The 15,314-nt window shown below is 33.5% G+C and overlaps 1 protein-coding gene across 8 annotated transcripts in view; it reads left to right on the forward strand.

Annotated features, from left to right (window-relative positions):
• Positions 1-15,314, forward strand: part of LOC120776200 (voltage-dependent calcium channel type A subunit alpha-1) — a 119,605-nt gene that overhangs the window by 18,410 nt on the left and 85,881 nt on the right. For 5 of the 8 annotated variants that reach the window (XM_040106826.1, XM_040106828.1, XM_040106827.1 and 2 more), the window contains exons 1-6: positions 1,654-1,872; positions 2,006-2,145; positions 7,972-8,072; positions 8,830-8,985; positions 10,529-10,749; positions 13,000-13,103. In XM_040106826.1, coding sequence (XP_039962760.1) covers positions 1,654-1,872; positions 2,006-2,145; positions 7,972-8,072; positions 8,830-8,985; positions 10,529-10,749; positions 13,000-13,103 — 941 coding nt within the window. Of the gene's footprint in view, positions 1-1,553; positions 1,873-2,005; positions 2,146-3,604; positions 3,706-7,971; positions 8,073-8,829; positions 8,986-10,528; positions 10,750-12,999; positions 13,104-13,356; positions 13,473-15,314 lie in introns of those variants that run through there. The other 3 variants (XM_040106832.1, XM_040106833.1, XM_040106831.1) reach the window with 2 other exon arrangements.

A 15,314-nucleotide genomic window follows, 5' to 3' on the forward strand; every position in this document is an offset into this window, starting at 1 on the left:
GGGGTGTTTTTTTACGCGGCGGGTCCTAAACCCAGCGCACAATCCTATGTAGGGGATGTTTCGCCTTCTCACTTTAGCTCGCCTTTAAACGGATGTTCTTAGTCTTGTTCAAAGACCGGAAGTCGTGACCTGCTTGAGCCATATGTAAAATAATCTTTTCTGACCACTCCCAAGTAAATGGCGATCAGAGTACTTTCCTCATTTGCGTGAACTTCTACACATGACTCCATCCTCCTTGAAGTTCTTGGCCGGGTAAAAAATCCGAGTTAATTCCGGTTACATAGGCTCTACACATTTTGGTCAATATGAATGGTTTATAGTCAGATGGAAAGACAAAATCGCTGGAATCGTTGATCCTAAACAGCTTTCGGAAGATAAGCCACACATTGACCGAAATGTGCGGCATAAAGTCTGTTGGAATAAGAAAATCGTTTTATAGTATATACATATGTTGTTTATGAGAGGTATTCATGAACCAATTTAGATATTTTCGGAATTAAACTGTAATTTATTCTATACTGTAGTGTTGACTTCATATTATTACCAGGAAGAGATTGTCTATGAATTTCGTTAAGATACCTCACATATTGACTGGTATATACGATATAAAGTCCACTGGAAGCTCAAAAATCTTTATATCAGGTATATAGATATGTATGTATATTGAGTCTAGTGGAAATGTTGACCGTATTCATTCCATTTGCGACAGATATGCAAACTACCAACAGGAAAATATTCTCTCCAAATGTTCGTTACGGAGGGTCTGCAAAATTATGATTCGATTTTGACAATTTGTAGGCCTGAAAAGTCAAATGTTAAACCATTAGGTGAACAAAGATGTTGAAAGAGTATTATTGTGTTAGAGAGATGGCAATAGAGCTCGACATCTCTCGCCAGTCCGTTCGAATAATTTTGGTTGATATTTTGAGTATGAAATACGTACTTTCTCGACTCGTCCCGATAAAGTTGAATTTTTTTTCAAAAAGAGTACCGTAAACATGTCTTTTTGGACGTGCATGATCGTGATGCCACGTTCGTGGAGAGCACGACATGCAAACAAGTCAACAATCATCGGAATGGAATCCGTTTTCAGTCGATTGATGAGATAAAACAAAATTCGCTGAAGGCTATCCCAAAAAGTGCTTATGAAAAGTGTTTTGAGGACTGGAAAATCGCTGGTATAAGTTATTTCATTTGGTGGGGATTATTTTGTAATCAACAAAATAAATATTGATGAATAATTAAGTATTTATATCAGGATAAAATATTTTTACCCTTTTATAAATGAAAATGAATAAAATGTAGCTGGAAGGAAGAGAAAATCTACCCAATTCGATTATAGCACATCAATACTTATAGAGATAATCGCACTCAAGCAATTTCTGACTAATACCCAATTCTCTTTATGAAATTCAAAATATTTAAAATGAAAATATCCGTTAATAATATAAAATTATTAAAAATTGTATTTAAATCTTAACATTTCCACTTTACAGTTACAAAGAAATAAATATTTTATGTATACTAATCCTATGCCAAATATATTTTTGCAGGTTGGCAGCGGCTCAGGAAGCGGCGCTAGCAGGGCATCAACAGGGCTCCACAAGCGGGGGGCACTCGGGTCGAAGGGGAGCCCATCGCTTAGCTGATAGAATGGGTGGCCCAAAGAAAGACGACACACCACCCGGTGGTGGTCCAACATCATTATTTATCCTCACCGAGGATAATCCAATTAGAAAATACACACGATTCATCATTGAATGGCCGCCCTTCGAGTATGCTGTGTTATTGACAATCATTGCCAACTGTGTTGTGTTGGCTTTAGAAGAACATTTGCCTGGGAGTGATAAAACAGTATTGGCTCTGAAACTGGTGAGTTCAGTTCCACCTAGATAATTCTAAATTCACGTTTTGAATTGCGAACTTTTCAACGGTGGATATAAATGTTATTAGCTTTACAATGATTTTAAAATAAATACACCTGATCTATTTTTTACGAATCTAGGAAAAAACGGAGACCTATTTTTTATGCATTTTCTGTGTAGAAGCATCGCTCAAGATCCTTGCCCTAGGGCTTGTTCTGCATAAACACTCCTACCTCAGGAATATTTGGAACATCATGGATTTTATCGTCGTAGTAACGGGGTAAATATTTTGATTTCATTCCAAACACTTGCATAAAATACTTATTGTTGTTGTTGCTGTTTCAACAAATACTAAAATCCTTGGCGATGGGTTTTTTGAACGGATCTCACACGATCTATCTATTTGAACATTTACAACATCTGTATATAAGTAATATTACCCCATAACACGTAAACTACTCACAATTATTTATTATCATCACTTATAATGACAAGCATGTTCTATTGTTGCTGCATTGCCTATTTCTTGCAACTATTTGATTGATTTTCGGTTCACAACTCAATGCACTTTTTCGGTCTGGAATGAACGAAGTTATGTTTGTAACATGCCTATAAAACTTGAACCACTATAAGTAGGTATTCACCCGTAAATATATATGTGATTATAAGTCATTTTGGGGAAATATTTTTTATTCCTCGCTCCCTCAACCATAGATCGTTTAGTGATTATTGTTCTTCTACAATTCAGTCTGAAAGTGTAGCAATATTCAATACACTTCGGTGGGTTTTATATGAAATGTCTTTCACATAAACTTTAATCTAATTTGTTGAAAAAGCCGAATTTTAGACGTTTCTCTTCAGCAATTTTGGAATATGCTCATTGTATGATTATTGACATTATGTGGGACATATTTTATTAAACGTTAAATCGTTACATGTCTAGCTATTACACACATTTTTCATTATTTTCTTACGTTCTCAATAGAACGATTTCTTTTTGGGGGTTTTAAAAATGTCCAAAAAGAAATGAAGTGCATTATTTTTCTTCAACTATGATTTTGGATCCAATGAGTGTGTTTTAGCTATGAATAAGACTTAAAGTTCTAACTGCGTTCATGATAAGGTATATCAAGCTTTCAAAAGAATACGTCCGAAGTCCGCAAAAAGCTTCTAAAACCGTAAATATGTATTAATTGCAGCTGTATGAACGGCACCTAAGTTCTAGCCAACTTAGTTCCACTAGCCAACTGAGAATATATCCGAGAATATTTTCGTTATTACAACTAAACTATAAAGACACTAATATACACAAATCTCATGCAAAATCACTCAATTTAATCTATGTATTATCTACGCTTCTCTTCCACCTTATTTTCAATTTTATAAATATACGTATTTATTACAACTATATTGTGTGTGTGTATGTACACTTGATTGTGTTTGAAAAAATTAACTTTCGGTTTTTGTTTTGGTTATTATTTTTCTTTGTAATTTATTTGCCAATTATTTATTTTACAACTGCAAAAAACGTGACGTAATTATTGCCAAATTCAAAACCCCAAACACCATTGCACACAAATATGCTGCTGATCGATGCTAATCTACCAACTAAATACATACAAATTCTTGCACGCTATTAAAATGTAAAAAAAATAAAAATAATAATTGCAATGCATGCATGACCACCATTGTATGTGGGTGTGTGCGCACGTGTGCCTGGGCGTGTGGTGGGTATGTAGCGCTATGACGATCTTCGCCGAGGCCAATATAGATGTCGATCTGCGTATGTTGCGGTCGTTTCGGGTACTCCGGCCACTCAAACTCGTTTCAAGAATTCCAAGTAAGCCTTCTAGCGTACGTGTACATATACATAGTTATTACAGGAAACGTACTTACATACTATATTCGTAGGCCAGAACATAGCAATTTACTTAGAGAACATAATTAGAAGAATACATCTTTAAGTGAAAGTTTATTGAATTTCTTATAGAGAAATTCTAGTGCTGAGCTAGAAAAAATATTTGCTTAGCTAAATTTATCTATGTCTATATGATTACAAAATTAAAACCATCCGAACGAAAGTTGTTCACAAGCATTCAATATCCATAGAGCAATGTGTTCAAAGACGTCAACTCGCGTTTTGTGCTATATTTTAAGCAAAAGCATATCAATTGTTTGTGTGTTAAGTATTTGAAATCACCAAATATAGGATTAAGCTAAAATTAAAAAAAATATGTTATTGAGACGGGAGGATGCTAATACCTGACCGTATAGAGTAGATAAAATTGAACGATTAATGATGAGTGATAAAATTATCTGTATCATAACGGGAATATTATAATTTTTGATCTTGAGCTTCGCAAATATAATATTTCACTAATTTATGTTTATGATAGTTTGAGGTGGACGAAATTATCGGGTTTAAGCGTTAATAAAGAATAGAGAAATAAGAATAGAGAATAGAGCTAACTATATGATAACCTTGCTCTCAAAAAATGCCCTACAAAATCATGATATGTACAGTTAGAAATTATAGAGAGAACTCAGTCTTAATATAACTTGGTTATCCTTTTTCTGGTACATAAGAACATTTTCTCTGAGCTACCGAACGCTTTACCCTTGTCAGACATTTTTTTATAACGGGTGATTTAAGCAGAGGTACTTTTTCAATAGCCTTTTTTGACAGATCAAGCGTGAGTAGTGTCAAGCTGTCGTTTTATTTTTGTTAGGAATAGTTCTGCATTTCATCATGGAAAGACTTACGCTTGAATAACGCTTACAAATTGTTCAACCCTATTACGAAAATGCATGTCCTGTAAATAATGTGTTTCGCGCGCTTCACTCAACTTATGGTCAACATAATCGGCCTACTGAGTGTACCATTCGCAACACTATCATCCATCTTGAGACCCAGCATTCATTATTGGATAATATTCCACCGAATAGACCACGTCCAGCACGTAGTGAAGAAAATATAGCAGCCGTAGCTGAGAGTGTTCATCGATGAGACCCATTTCTAGCTCCATGGGTATGTAAACAAGCAAAATTTCATATTTGGTACGAAGAGGAACCTGAAGAGATTCAAGAACTACCATTTTATAAAAAAACAATAGTTTGGTGTGGTTTGTGGGCCGTTGAAATCATCGCACCATATTTCTTAAAAAAGTATGCCGGTGAGAATGTAACCGTCAATGGCGATCGTTATCATCGCGCCATGATAACCGACTATTTGATGCCTAAAATTGAAGTTCGTGATCTCGGCGACAATTGGTTTCAACAAGATGGTGCCACTTCCCATAACGCATCATACAATGGATTCGTTGAGCAGATAATTTCACGTTTCGGACGGTCGATTGGCCACCAAGATTGTGTTATATCACACCATTCGACTTTTTCCTGAGGGGACATGTAAAGTCTAAAGTCTATGCATACAATCCCGCTTCAATTCAGGCTTATGAAAGGTCATCGAAAATTGGACTGAACCGATGAACCATCTAAGATGTAGCCGAGGCCAACATTTGAAAGAGATAATCTTCTAAAAATAAATGCCATGAATGCTCTTTCGAGTGATAATAAACATTAGGGAACCTTGAAAATGATCACTCTTTATTTAGCTCAGTGTAACTTAAGCTTAATAACTTGCAGTTTTATTTTAAAACATTTTTAAGCAGACACGCTTGTAATACTTTTAATTTGGGACACATTGTTTTCTTTGCTTACTACAAATTTTGTCCAAAACGAAAACTAACACGAAAAGGTTTCTTAACGAATTTTTTAAGGCATATGTACACATAACATTAAAAGTTGGTGTCTGCTGTAAACATTTTTTTTTTATATATATATATTTTTTTTTATAAAATATGCGAAAGCTTTCTACATTATGGTAACCTCAAAAATATCACATGTCTAAATACGTTGATATATATTAGTAGATTTCGTGAATACCACTTTTATCCAAATTCTGTAATTTTTTCCCATTTTTTTGTGGAATCGAACATTATTTCAGTTAAATAAATATATGTATCTTTGAACCATTGCTCAGACATTATGTACTAGACACGAAGATTGCTCGTACAACAATTAATACTATTTTTTTAGATTTTTCCAAGTTTATAATTACATTAATTTAAACAACAGAGGCCAGAGATTTAACTTATAGTGGAACATATTATATACTATAGAAATAAACAAAATTAGAGCATACATATATTTACACACATAAAACAAAACTAATTGTCTATCGTAAAATTGTCGCTAAACTTGTCTGTGTGCTCGGCAGTGGGTAAGCGAAAAAAAGTAGTACTCCAAAAACACCTAGATATTTAGAGCTAAATGTAGATCAGGTATATAGAAAATGTTGTGGTAGTGAAACGTCTGTAACAAAACGCGACCTTAGTTTTAAATATTACGAATGTATAAGCGGGCGAGAGTGTGTGTGTAGCGAATTTAATATATTAGAAGTAGAAACCTATTTTATTACGAATTTTATTTTCGAAGTTTTAGTTCCTTGAACAGTGTTTCAACACCACCACACGGCACATTTGAATACTCCTTACACCATTATGCTACATTGCTACACTATATAATATACAACTGGAGAGTGTAAATACTTTGGTTTAAGTCATATTAAAGGCAAAAACTATTTGCTGTGATTCTAAATGTCGATAAGTTCTACATATTTATATCCAACGCCTTTCCGCCAAACCTGGCTACTAGCGTAGCTTGTTTTAATGTTTAACTGCAAGCTCTTTTACTTTGAAGTGTATTTGCTTTCAAGACAACTAACTGTCAGCCGGATTCCTGCTCGGTATGTAACAGCGCGCTAATGTTGTTCAATATTTTACTGTGCCTAGCTTTTCGGGCTTCATTGCGTTTTGGCTTACTTATTCGAAATTGAAAATATTTCAATAGAATACTTACTTTCTTTCCAGTTTCTTATAGTTATTACATTAATAATGCTATTTGCGAACATATGGTAACTTACTAACAACTCGACTTACACGCTTCGCATGTCCATACTTACACAATTTACACTAAACGTAATGCTAAATGCTGTCAATACTAACATTTATGGGAATAATATTTCCTAAAAAACTGACTCAACAGGCAACAAATGGATTATTGCAATTATTAAATTTAGTTTATTGACTTTTGCTGTTGTCAGGTTACTTTCTATATATACAAATATATGTATATATAAAGCAAATTTGCGCGATTTCACTACTAAAACAATTCTTATTGCCATATTTTCGAACTGAATTCTGCAGTTTTGCTTTCAAAATTAAGTAATTTGACGACAGTCTCACTGCTTTGGTTCCTTTTCGTGTGTGTGGAATATCAATATAACTGTAAAAAAATCAAATATTAAAAAATATGTTTCATTATGCAAATACTTGTATATTCATTCATGTTCACAAAGTAAACTAAAAAATCGTGTATTCGTAGACGTTGTGATCCTATTAACCTAGATATATACATATACATACATACATATGTATATTGTTGTATAAATAATTTTCATTTGGCAAACAATTTATGTGCTTTTTAGACTCAATTCTCATTTCTCGTTATTTAGCTCATATAACCTGATTGTATTGAGAAGTTTAAAAGTTTTCTTTCTTTGTAAATCAGTAATTATGAATAATTGCTCACCAAATTGTGTTTTATGTCTCTATGTGGTATATTCATTGTTGATTTTCCTCACCATCCCAAAGCCATAGGTGTGTGCAAAAGAACATTAATACAAAAAAAAAAAAACTCACGATGCACTCTACATTTGATTTTAGTTGAAAATTTTGTACAAATTGAATATACTCGTTTAGTATATATGCATATATATTTACATTTGCAATATTTATTAATTTATATGTTGTTCTTTTATATCCTCCTTTGCCACTATATACATAATTCATTTGCTACTAAACACAACTTATGCCATGTCATACAATCGGAACATTTTGCCAAATAAAAATTATCTCTTTGAAACGAAATTCCACTAAAATCAAAATATACTTGAACACTAAATCCAAAATCAAAAAACATAAACAAAACTTAACAATTTCCAATTAACAACAACAAAACACTTGCATATTCGAAACAATATCAGATTTATGGCACTGCTCCCACAAAAATGGATTGAGGTAGATCTAAAAACATTAAGGGCTATACGTGTGCTAAGGCCCTTAAAATTAGTCTCTGGAATTCCTAGTGAGTAGTTTCATTAGTTGTAAGCGCTAATGTTCAAACGTTTAACTATTTATCCTTGTAGTGATTTTCATATATAAGCATACTCGTTTTTATAAATATTCCATACAAATATAATTTCTTCCAAGTTTAGTTGAGTTTAGTTTAGTTGATTTGTTTAAGCTATGTGTTGTACAATTTCAAATATAAAGTTTAGCAGAAATTGAAAATATAGCTAGAAGCAGTTTTATTATGTTTGATGTTTGCCTGTGAAAAGTAATGAAATATGCTTTCAGAATACGGTCTAAACCGGCGATACTTACGAGTACATATCATTAACATACGTGAAATTTTTTATGAATCTTGCAGTCTAAGTTTTTCTAAGAAATTTGTTTAAGTATTTGTACAAATTGAAGTCAGCAAAACATAAAAATTAAAAAATCTTAAGAAATTTCGAGTAAAACCTAAACCAATAACTTCAATTGTGTACTAATCAAATTCTATAAACCCAAAGAAGCTCTAATCGAAGCTATATTTCTTTACTATTCACATTTAGGAAAATAGTAGTATTTATAGAAACTTATTAGTTTTTGTTTTTTAGTTTTATTGAACTTGCTGTTATTTAGCGTCATTATTAATTTCGAAATTTTATTTAAATAAAGTATGGTATTTTACCCTCACTAATATAACATTTCCCTCCCACATGGTAAAATTTTACACAACCCTACTGCTGCTTCACACTGATGTGCTGCTTGATATTCGGGACGGTATGGAAACGCAGGTCTACAAGTAGTTTTAAAATCCATTATAAAGGCTATGGCGCCGTTGCTTCAAATTGGACTTTTAGTCTTGTTTGCGATCGTTATATTTGCAATCATCGGACTCGAGTTCTATTCGGGTGCCCTGCATAAAACTTGTTATAGTTTGGAAGATCTGAGTAAGTACACGGATGGTATTATTATATAACCTCTCCTAGTTAAAAAAGTGAAATAAAGTTTATGTATACCAAATTCAACTTGACTCAAAAATCTAATCAATTACAAAGAAATTTTGGTAAGTCTCAGTTTTTTCATTGAAAGTAATGCCAAATCAATTGTCTTCATCTTAAAGATATCTTTTGCGATTGTTTTATTTAACATTCATATTGGAAAGGCACATCTTTTTTATTTTCCAAATAATGGTTTCATAGTCTTAGGTTAGGTTAGGTAAGATGGCTGATCAGAGATCGCACATGGACTAATAAATAGTCCTTTGTGAAGCCATTGAAAATCGAACTCCCGTGTTCGGACATAGAGATCGGCAAACCGTTTAGTATCTAATACAAATTTGCAGAGGCGCTTAATTTCTATGCCCGCCAGAAGGTATGTGCCCCCAAAGGCTTAAGTTTTGATCTCCCAAAAGCAGGGCAGTCAATAAGGAAGTGCTGGCTAGTTTCTACTTCATCTTCTTCCAAGCAGCTTCTGCATGCGGCGTCCAGTAAGATTCCCAGTCTTACAGCATGTATGCCAATAGGGCAGTGGCCCGTCAAGAGCCCCATCATTAATGAGAGGCTAGCCTTACTGAGGGCAAAGAGATCACTAGATCTCCTATCTATCTATCTATCTATCTTAGGCCAAAAGGCTTTTGCGACCGCGCATGTACCAATGCTGGCCCATCGGCCCATTTCATAGTCTTCGTTTCATAAAAAACTGTTGTGACAACCATATCCTCTTTTACGGGAAAAAGTGCTTACCTTTTATATTCATAAATATAGGTTTTTTCAATAAAAGCGCTAAAAAACGGTTTGAGATTTTAATGAAATTCTTTATTCCTTTAAAAGTAGATTCGATGTCATTATGTACGGAATTTGATTTCTTTCGCGTGGCCACCAGGGGTCCAGACGAAGAACCCAATTTCCAACGGTTTTCAAGCATAAATCGGCCGATTTTGCTGCAATAGACCATAAACTTGACATTACCCCACAGGAAATTTCGTGAGATAACACGTTCACCAAACTTGGTTTTCAATAAATCGATTGTGACATTCGCTGTGTGTTTTGTGGCGCTGTCCTGTTGGAACCACATATTGTCCAAGTCCGTTTTATTCAATTCGGGCAAAAAATATTCGGTTATCATTGAGCGGCAGCGATTCGGGCACACAGTAACGTACCGATCTTTATTATCACGGACGAAGTACGGCCCGATGCCGCCACCGGCCCTTAAACCGCACCAAACGGTATTTTCTTCGGGATGTTCATAGAGTACATACGTATGTACTTTCCCAGAAATAAAGAATATTGATATCCCAAATCGTTCTTGTTTTATTCAAAAAAATGTATAATACAACACAACGCAATAAAAAGTCACTAAATTTATTGCGTATTGAGTTTAGAGAATATACCTTACATATTAAGATTTGTCGCAGATTATTTTGCCTTAAAATGTAATGATAATAATGTACATATTTCATATTTATCTGCTTTTTACTCCTTTTACTTGTAGGAAGGTCCGTTAAGGAAGGCGAATCAGAGACACCCTGCTACTCGGATAATTCATCGATGAGAGCGACTGGTTCATTCACATGTGATTATAACACGAGTATGTGTCTGGATAAATGGGAAGGGCCAAATTGGGGCATTACTAGTTTTGATAATATCGGCTTTGCCATGTTGACTGTGTTCCAATGTATCACAATGGAGGGCTGGACAGCAATACTGTATTGGGTAAATTAAATTGAATAACTCAAAAAAATAGAAAACAAAACAATCATACTTGTATAAAACAAACGCTAGAAATACACACGTATTTACGTATCGCCACAATTTGTATGTCTTCCCCATATTTGTAATTAACTGCTGCTAAACTTTAATGAAATGCTATGCAAATTTTAGTGTTCACTACAATGAAAATTATTCAAGACAATTAGTTATAAATTTGGTTTGAAGCTACTCTCATCATATTAAATCAATATTGATCAGTGTTTTGTCAAAAAGTAAATATATGGTATGAATTGCCGCTATGCATTTGCTCCATTACTAAGTTCTCCGTATTTGTACGCAACTAAAATGTGCAGCTGTAAATTTCTCCAATTGAGTTTATTGTGCGTCATCGTCCGTTTTCTTTTGCATTTTCCATTTCTAATTAATTTTGTGTCGTCAGGCTGCAAAATATTATAGAAGCAACCCCACTTTCTCTGAATGCCTCTACTCCTCGATGTGTGTATATCTATGTCCAAACTTCTCCTATTTCTTTCTATTTAAATACAATATAAGGACCGGAGTAAGGCTTTCATCGACTTTATTATACATATTCTTAGTTTATCGTACATTCTAGAATGTGTGGTAACTTCACCGTTATTACACTTTTTATTTCAAAATTGACAGCAGCCTTTCCCGGTCCTTGCTGTATGTATTTTAAATAAATTTTTAAATTCTTAATTAGTGGATAATGATTTACCTAATACAGAATTGCCTATCATATATGATAGTGAGCTACAGATGAAGGTGAATGCTGTTTGTGTAAACTTCTATCATAGTTGTATGTAATTTTTAGATGCACTCTTTTCGACTAAACACACGCTCATTAATGAAGATTTTCCCTTTGATGCATTCTCTGGCGAATTACATAATTTTTGCAAGGTTATGCGTTATTTTATTTTCAGCATTGCTTAAGTACAAAAATTGAAGGATATGTTAATAGATAGAATATCAAAAAAATGCACAGTTATCTTAAATTTTTTAATCTTGCTGCCGGGGTTCAAAATTGAAATTGAATTCTGAAAGATTTTTGGTAAAAAGATTTTAATTGTTTAAAGTTTGTTATTAGTTTTTTTACTTGTGTTAAATGTTTCGAGGATAAAAAAATATTTCTTTTTTCTTGTCCTTCTATTTTTGATTACATATCCAGAGCCTTGCTGCTGGGGCTCCCTTTTAAATTTCGAGATTAGAGTACAAAAACAAATATTAATCGTCGCTAATCGTCGAGACTGTTTTTGAAAAATTTGTTTACAGTGAAATGTGCATGCAATTGAGTGTATGCTGGTCCCACTAATACCCATAGTTGCCTCAATCTCGATCATGACGATCAGGCAATATCAGATTGCGCACAGTATTACTAGTTTCCGGAACAACAACTGATTTTGAACAACACACTCACACAGTTAGTGACGCTATTATTTAGCCTTTAGTTATAAAAAGATCATGACAGGAGCTTCAACTATTCTTCTGACAAGAAAGCTTCGTTCGTAAGTCATTCGGAAAGCGCTTAGTCCTAACAATAATCAGGAAGTCCTAAATCTACAGGTCCATTCAAGTCCATAAAAAGGAAATATGCCTTATTGTTGCTTTATTTGTTCTTACATTCATTTTCGATAACCGGAATGCATCAAAGTCGAATTTCTTAGTGTGTGCTTGTATTATATTCTTTAGACTATCAATCTTCACATACTTGTATATTTTTTAAACTGTCCATTAACATAGCTATTAAGTAATTACACACACAAGATTTTTACTTAAATTATTTTTCGATTCAAAGCATTTTGTGTTGAATACCATATGAAATTAATCGGAGAAATATAAATTTGGCTAATAACACAAATACATTTCATACAAATAGTGGGCTAAATTCGAATAATTTTGTAGCAATAACATTCAAAGTTGATTGACTGTCAAAATTTTCAAGTTAATTTTTTCCTACACTGATAATAACAACTTATTGACTACAAGTACATATTTAAATAAATGTTTGTTGTATTTTTAATGGTGAGCCGTTTGTCTACAAGTTTTTCTCTCCATAGCTTATTCGTAAGTGTACAAACCGTATATACGTACGTATGTATATAAGGAAATGCTTAGAGAAGCATTTTCCTTTTGCTATTTTCGTTTTTTGTAATTTTTTCTTTCGAAATATATTTGCAAGATCACTGTTTTGTTTATCCTTAGATTAATATATCTTCACCATGATTATTCTTGCAGACCAACGACGCTTTAGGTTCAGCATTTAATTGGATATATTTCGTGCCTCTTATAGTTATAGGCTCATTTTTTATGCTCAACTTAGTTCTCGGTGTCCTTAGCGGGTAAGTTGATTTTTCAAATACTGCAGTAAATCAGCGATAATTGAAATTTATATAATTTATTTTACATTCATTTATATAAATAAGTTGACATTGATTGTTGCATATCTTTTCAAATAATTTTCTATTTCCCTTAATTTAACAATCTTTTCTAATTTATATGTTCTTTTGCTGTAATCTGAAACGTACCAAACCAAACCAAACAAAAAAAAAATTATTTTTGAATTGCTATAATGCCCGAAAATATTTTGTGCAGTGAGTTTTCGAATGAACGTAATCGTGTCGAACGTCGCATGGAGTTTCAAAAATGCCGTTTTCGCACCATGTTTCAAACTGCCATGGTTTCATATCTCGATTGGATAACACAAGCAGGTTTTTGACATACCTTTTTTGTAAAACAAATAACAGTTATGACAGAAAGCGTTTTAAACCTAGTACCGCAAACACTACCACCACCATATACATACATACCCCCTCAATATAGATTCAAAACATAATTAGAAAATATGAAATACACCCGTCAGCAATGCTTATTCCTCACCACCAAAATTTGTTGTGCCAGCAGTACATAACAAGCATCCAAATAATATACAAATATACAAATAATCTACTCGTACTTGTACTCGTACTAACTATAAAAACAGCCCCCCTATAAAGTTATGGTACATGAATTTACCTGATAGTATATTCATGCTAGTTGGTTTTAGTTCCAAGTGTATGCCAAACAAGTAATCATTACTGGAAAATCTAAGTAACTCCTGAATCACTTTAACCAATACGTGTTTGTATGTATATGGAAGCAGAGTTTTGAAAGTCTTATTTTGAATATAGTCACTCCCGGAAATGTAAACCGTTGTTAGAATACCAGTTTAGTATCGATTAATTGAAAATATGTTTGCGATGCGGGTTACTGAATGTGTTGCCGAAAGTTTTGTTTGTTTGTGCTGCAATGTGAATGTGTTATGCATTTTACGTAACGAAAAATAGTTTCGAAAGAGAAAAATATCTATAAATACACAAGTACTCTATTTTTACATTTACATAAACCACACAACCAAATCCAAATTTACCGGCTACTGTTATACACTGAAATTTGAGCAATAATAACAATAACAATAATTGCTAATAAGCACACTTTACAGTTAAGAGCGCACTTCGGAAATCCCTCTCATACAAATTAAACACACTTGTACATATAAAGCAGAGCTAAGTTATACACAAATATTCCCCGTTACTTTTAGAATACACCTTCATAATAACATGCATACATCCTTCATTTTCATTTATAATCTATAGCTCTGGGTGATCTTACCATAAAGAGCTATGAATCACGTGGTTATTTGAACGAAACAATTTTTGTGCACGGAGATCATTCTACCACAGAAGATCAGTTCATCAGAAAGTATGCAGCTCAAATAACTATTGAAATTATTGATTATTTCGTCTTTACAAGAAAAAGACTTAGAAAACTTCAATTTCCAATTATAATTAATTTAATTAACTAATCTCGCAGCAATTTAAAGCGCTTCGTAATGAATGTACGGAAAAATGTATTTCATTTGAAATATCACCTCTCTCGGGTACTAAAAAACATTAACATTGCACAAAGTACCCAGAAACTGTAAATAAAACCCAAAATATTTATTCATTCATTAACATTAATTTTGTCGCCTTCAAAGGGAAGACAAAAAAGAAATCACACGCAGCCGAATAGGGGGAATACGGTGATTGTTCGATGGTATTCATTGTGGTTTTGACTTTAAATTCGGTCGCGATCGCACTCTTTTTGAAAAAAAAATTCAGCTATATCGGGACGAGTCGAGCAAGATCGCGTTTCACACCCAAAATATCCACCAAAATCATTCGAAGGTACTCGCGAGAGATGTCGAGCTCTCTTGCTAACTCTTTAATACTTGCCTGACAATTTTTAAACACCATATCCTTTACGAGTTCAATATTTTCATCAAATGAAAAGGACTCGAAGGTCGTTCAGAGCGAGGCATGTCTTCAACGATCTCTCGACCGTCTTTGAAGGCTTTGTACCACTTGTAGGCTCTTGTTTTTGAGAAAACTGAATAACCCTAAGCCTTTTCCAACATTCGCAACGATACCGCCCACGAAATTTGGTAATAAATAAAAAAATGGTTCGATATTTTTATCCATTGTAAAAATCGCAACTGCTGTTAACAAACTGGTTGACAGATCGCGCTTATA

The sequence above is a fragment of the Bactrocera tryoni genome, chromosome 4, assembly GCF_016617805.1.
Source record: "Bactrocera tryoni isolate S06 chromosome 4, CSIRO_BtryS06_freeze2, whole genome shotgun sequence".
In the NCBI taxonomy this organism is placed as follows: domain Eukaryota; kingdom Metazoa; phylum Arthropoda; class Insecta; order Diptera; family Tephritidae; genus Bactrocera; species Bactrocera tryoni.